We start from the raw sequence: 5,480 nt of genomic DNA, 5'->3' as shown, positions 1-5,480 counted from the left end.
AGATCAGATTTTCTGCATTTTTTTCACAGACTTTTTGTTCTACGCGATCGCGGCCTAAGGCTCGCGTTCGCACTGCCTTGTGTCTCCCCTCCTTCGCGTTCGCGGTACCCTTCCCGCATTCGCATAGTTCTGGTAACCCCTTCAACGCGTTCGCATATAGCCTATCGCGTTCGCATAGGCCAATCCTTGGACCCCCCCAGTTTTCCTTCTTCGCGTTCGCATACTACTCATCGCGAACGCGATGCTTCCCAGCCTGCCTTCTTCGCGAACGTGACCCCAGTGTCGCGAACGCATAGAGTAAACCCTTTATTGATTTTTAAAGTTCAAAAACAGATCAGAGACGGGTTTATTCCCAATTTTCTCACGAGCTCTTCTTCTCCACAGCCCCTAGGCAACTTTTAGAGCGATTCTTCACCAAAGCTTCTTGGGTAAGTATTCTCTAACTCGTTTTCTTCATTTTCTAACCTCATTTATCAAATTCCTAGACCTAAATCATGTAATTTAGGGTGTAAATTGGGGGAATTGGCTAGAACTAGGGCTTTTCAATTTTCTTTGATTTAGACCTCGTTTTGGGGTCGAATTTGAAAACAAATTGTATATTCGGGCTCGTGGAGGAATGGGTGACATGGAATTGGTTCGAACTTCGGGTTTTGACCAAGCGGGCCCTGGGTCGATTTTTGGAATTTTGGGAAGAAAGCTTGGAAATCTATATTTAGGCTTTGGGTTTAGTTTGTTTAGCCATTATTGATATTATAAAGTCATTATTTCATAGACTTGACTGAGTTGGAGCCGAATTCGAGGGGTAAAGCTATACTAGAGGCTTGAATTGAGTTTGGAGCATTCGAGGTAAGTGTTTGATCTAACTTTGGCTTGAGGGAATAGGATTAGAGTATTATTTGTTAATTGCTAAATGTGGAGTACGGTGTATAGGCATGGTGACGAGTATCTATACACCGGTGTCTAGCATGACCGTGGGTATTTATTTGTGCTTAATTGGGATTCCGTAGTGACTCTTCCTTGTTAATTGATCGTTTCTATATGCTATGAAGAGAATGAGAAGGAAATATGATGTGTAAACTCTTTGGAGCGTTGACTCGATTTTTAACTTGATTAAAAAGTAAGAAATGAACGTAAGAGAAAGAGATGTGATTATTCCCTTGCCGGGACGTGTAAGTTATTGTTGTTGCTCCCTTGCCGGGATTTAACAGCTTAGTTGTATTCTCCCTTGCCGGGAAACCACTTATATATTATGAAATGGGATCGTGTGGACGCCGACCACTTATATATTATGAAATGGGATCGTGTGGCACGCCGACCACTTATCTATTATGAAATGGGATCGTGTGGCACGCCGACCACCTAGTTATACTATGAAATGGGATCGTGTGGCACACCGACCACTTATATAGATTATGAGATCTGATGTAGTTTCGTGTTTACTTCTGATAAGTTGTTTTCATCTGTATTTCGTTATTTCGTTGCACTTGTATATACATATATATCTGCACAGGTTGTTTTTGGTAGGTCCTGTCTAGCCTCGTCACTACTTCGCCGGGGTTAGGCCAGGCACTTACCAGCACATGGGGTCGGTTGTGCTGATGCTACACTCTGTACATCTTTTTGCATAGATCCAGAAGCAGTTTTTGGGCCTCAGCTGTAGGATTTGATCGGGAGCTGACTTCAGTCCAGGGACTTTCGAGGTAGCCTAGCTGACGTCCGCAGGCCAGAGTCCCTTCTATGTTATTAGTTTGTTTTCCTTGTACCGAGACAAACATTGATGTACTTCTATTCAGACTTGTTTTTAGCACTCTTTATTATTTCGTGAGTTAGTGACACCGGGTCTGGGTAGAGTTGTATTTAAACTTCCGCATCTGGTTTTCAGTTATCTATGTTTTTAAGACTTCCGCTTTTATTTAAATGACTCGTTTTATTTATATCGTTGTGATGTTATCACATTTTTTTTTAATATTTGGCTTGCCTAGCTCCGACAGTAGGCGCCATCACGACTCCCGATGGTGGGAAATCCGGGTCGTGACAAGTTGATATCAGAGCACTAGGTTACATAGGTCTCACTACGCATGGACAAACTTAGTAGAGTCTGAGGGATCGGTACGGAGACGTCTGTATTTATCCCCCAGAGTCTACGGAGTTAGGAAAACTTCACTTTTGTTCTTTCTTGTCGTGCGATTCTGTTTCTCAAATACTGATTGTCGTTCTACTCGGTTCTTTCGCAGATGGTGATAACACGTGCTTCCTCTTCTACCGCGTAGCATCCCGAGCCCCCAGCAGCAGCTCCTACGAGGGGCAGAGGGCGAGGCCGAGGCCGTGCCAGAGGCCGAGGCCGAGGCCGTGCCAGAGGCCGAGGCCGGGGTAGAGCTCAGCCCCGAGCAGCAGTCCCAGAGGTGGAGCCTCATGTTGATTATGATGAGGAGGTTCCAGCCCCAGCAGCTCTGGTGGGCCCAGCTTAGGTCCCAGAGGGGTTCATAGCCACCCCAGTTCTTCAGGACGCTCTGGTCAGATTGGTAGGCTTTTTGGAGAGCGTCATTAGAGCGGGTTTGCTTCCAGTAGCACCAGCCACTTCTCAGGCTGGAGGAGGGTTTTAGACTCCCGCTACACGTACTCCGGAGCAGGTAGCTCCCTAGACTCAGGTTCCAGTGGCTCAGCTAGCTGTGGCAGTTCAGCCGGGTATTATGACTCAGACCGGCGATGGAGCGGCTATGTCCGCAGATACTTTGTGGAGACTGGATAGGTTCACGAAGCTCTTCACCACCACATTCAGCGGTGCTTCTTCAGAGGACCCCCAGGATTTCTTGTATAGCTGCCATGAGGTTCTTCGGACTATGGGTATTGTGGAGACCAATGGGGTCGACTTCGCCACTTTTCGCCTAGCAGGATCCGCCAAGACTTGGTAGAGGGACTATTGTTTATCCAGACCAGCAGGGTCACCATCATTGACTTGGAACCAGTTTGCAGAGATGTTTTTCGAGAAGTTTCTCCCAGTTACTCAGCGAGAGGCTCTTCGCAGGTAGTTCGAGCGCCTCCAGCAGGGCTCTATGACAGTCACTCAGTATGAGACTCGGTTCATTGATCTAGCACGCCATGCTATTGTTATACTCCCCACCGAGAGAGAGGGTGCGGAGGTTTATTGATGGGTTGATTCAGCCGATCCGTCTCCAGATGGCTATGGGAGCCGGGAGTGAGATTTCTTTTCAGGAGGCGGACAACGTAGCCCGTAGAGTTGAGATGGCTCTTGCACGGGGAGGTGGTCATCGGTCAGATAAGAGGCCCCGTTATGCAGGTAGATTCAGTGGTACCTCGTCTGGAGGTGGGGATTCTTATGGTAGAGGCCATCCTCCGAGGCCCTTTCAGTCAGCCCTACAGGTCTCACATGGTACTTCAGGTGGTCGTGGCTCTCAGCCGCAGTCTTCTGATCAGCAGCTTTTCAGTTCGCCATCAGCACCCATCAGCGCACCACCACTCCGCTATTCTCAGCAGCCGAGGGCTTGTTACACGTGTGGCAACACGAGGCACATTGCTAGGTTTTGCCCTCGAGTTTTGGACAGCTCTCAGCAGCAAGGTCCTCGTCCTATGATTCAGGCATCAGGTGATCCACAGGCTGCCCAGCCAGCTAGAGGCGGGGGTAGAGGCCATATAGGTGGAGGTAGGGACCATAGAGGTGGAGCTCGGACCGCCAGAGGTAGAGGCCAGCCAGCAGCCGATCGTCCAAGAGATATGGTTGAGGGAGGTGGGGCCCAGCCCCGGTGTTATGCTCTTCCAGCCAGGCCAGAGGCTCAGTCTTCAGATGCAGTCATTACAGGTACTATTCTGATCTGTGATAGGGATGCTTCAGTGCTATTTGACCCCGATTCTACGTATTCATATGTGTCGTCCTATTTTGCACCCTACTTGGTTATGCCTAGTGATGCCTTAGGTGTTCCTGTATATGTATCTACACCAGTGGGTGATTCTATAGTGGTCGACCGAGTTCATCGTTCCTGTGTGGTAGTGTTTGGGGTCTTGAGACCCGTGTTGATTTATTGCTCTTAGACATGGTGGATTTCGATGTTATATTAGGGATGGATTGGTTTTCCCCGTATCATGCTATCTTGGATTGTCACGCCAAGATCGTGACCTTGGCTTTACCAGATTTGCCGCATTTGGAGTGGCGAGGGACCCCAGGTCATGCCACTCGCAGTGTTATCTCATATGTGAAGGCTCGACGCATGGTCTAGAAGGGGTGTTTAGCTTATCTGGCGTATGTTCGCGATTCCAGCGCAGAGGTCCCTTCTATTGATTCTGTTCCTATTGTTCGGGAGTTCCTCGAGGTTTTCCCTTCAGACCTGCCGGGTATGCCGCCCGACAGGGATATTGATTTTTGTATTGACCTGGCTCCAGGCACTCAGCCCATTTCCATTCCGCCGTATCGCATGGCCCCGCCAGAGTTGAAAGAGTTAAAGGAACAGTTGCAGGATTTGCTTAAGAAGGGTTTCATCAGACCCAGTGTTTCGCCTTGGGGTGCGCCGATGTTATTTGTGAAGAAAAAGGATGGTTCAATGAGGATGTGCATTGATTACCGGCAATTGAACAAAGTGACGATTAAGAACAAGTATCCACTGCCGAGGATTGACGATTTGTTCGACCAGCTTCAGGGTGCAAAGGTGTTTTCAAAGATAGACTTGAGATCTGGCTACCACCAGCTGAGGATTAGGGCGTCTGATGTCCCTAAGACAGCATTCCGCACTCGGTATGGGCATTATGAGTTTTTGGTCATGTCGTTTGGGTTGACCAATGCCCCAGCAGCATTCATGGAGTTGATGAACCGAGTGTTCAGGCCATATTTGGACATGTTCGTGATAGTCTTTATTGATGATATTTTGATGTACTCCCGCAGCCAGGATGAGCACGAGCAGCACCTTAGGGTGGTTCTTCAGACTCTGAGGGATAGTCAGTTATATGCCAAGTTCTCCAAGTGTGAGTTCTGGTTGAGTTTGGTTGCATTTCTGGGTCACGTTGTATCAGTAGAGGGTATTCAGGTGGACCAGAAGAAGATAGAGGCGGTCAAGAACTGGCCTCGACCAGCATCAGCTACAGAGATTCGGAGTTTCTTGGGGTTAGCAGGCTACTATCGTCGGTTCGTGGAGGGTTTTTTATATATTGCAGCCCCGATGACCAGATTGACCCAAAAGGGTGCCCAGTTCAGATGGTCAGATGAGTGTGAGGCGAGCTTTCAGAAGCTCAAGACAGCTCTAACTTCGGCACCGATATTGGTTTTGCCCACAGGCTCAGGGCCTTATACAGTTTATTGTGATGCTTCCTGTATTGGGCTCGGTGCAGTATTGATGCACGATGGCAGAGTCATTGCTTATGCTTCGAGGCAGTTGAAGATCCACGAGAAGAATTATCCGGTTCATGATCTAGAGTTGGCAGCCATTGTTCATGCTTTGAAGATTTAGAGGCATTACCTATATGGTGTGACGTGT

The 5,480-nt window shown here is 48.3% G+C and overlaps 1 protein-coding gene across 1 annotated transcript; it reads left to right on the top strand.

Moving 5' to 3' along the window:
• On the top strand, positions 4,560-4,979 carry LOC109224660 (RNA-directed DNA polymerase homolog; the record flags this gene model as incomplete). The annotated part of the gene is made up of 1 exon (XM_019389194.1): positions 4,560-4,979. A coding segment is annotated over exon 1 (420 nt), but the record flags the coding sequence as incomplete, so codon positions are not given.

The sequence above is a fragment of the Nicotiana attenuata genome, chromosome 3 (assembly GCF_001879085.1).
Source record: "Nicotiana attenuata strain UT chromosome 3, NIATTr2, whole genome shotgun sequence".
In the NCBI taxonomy this organism is placed as follows: domain Eukaryota; kingdom Viridiplantae; phylum Streptophyta; class Magnoliopsida; order Solanales; family Solanaceae; genus Nicotiana; species Nicotiana attenuata.
Note: the sequence above shows the minus strand (reverse complement) of the source record. Positions and strands in the feature narration are given on the sequence as shown.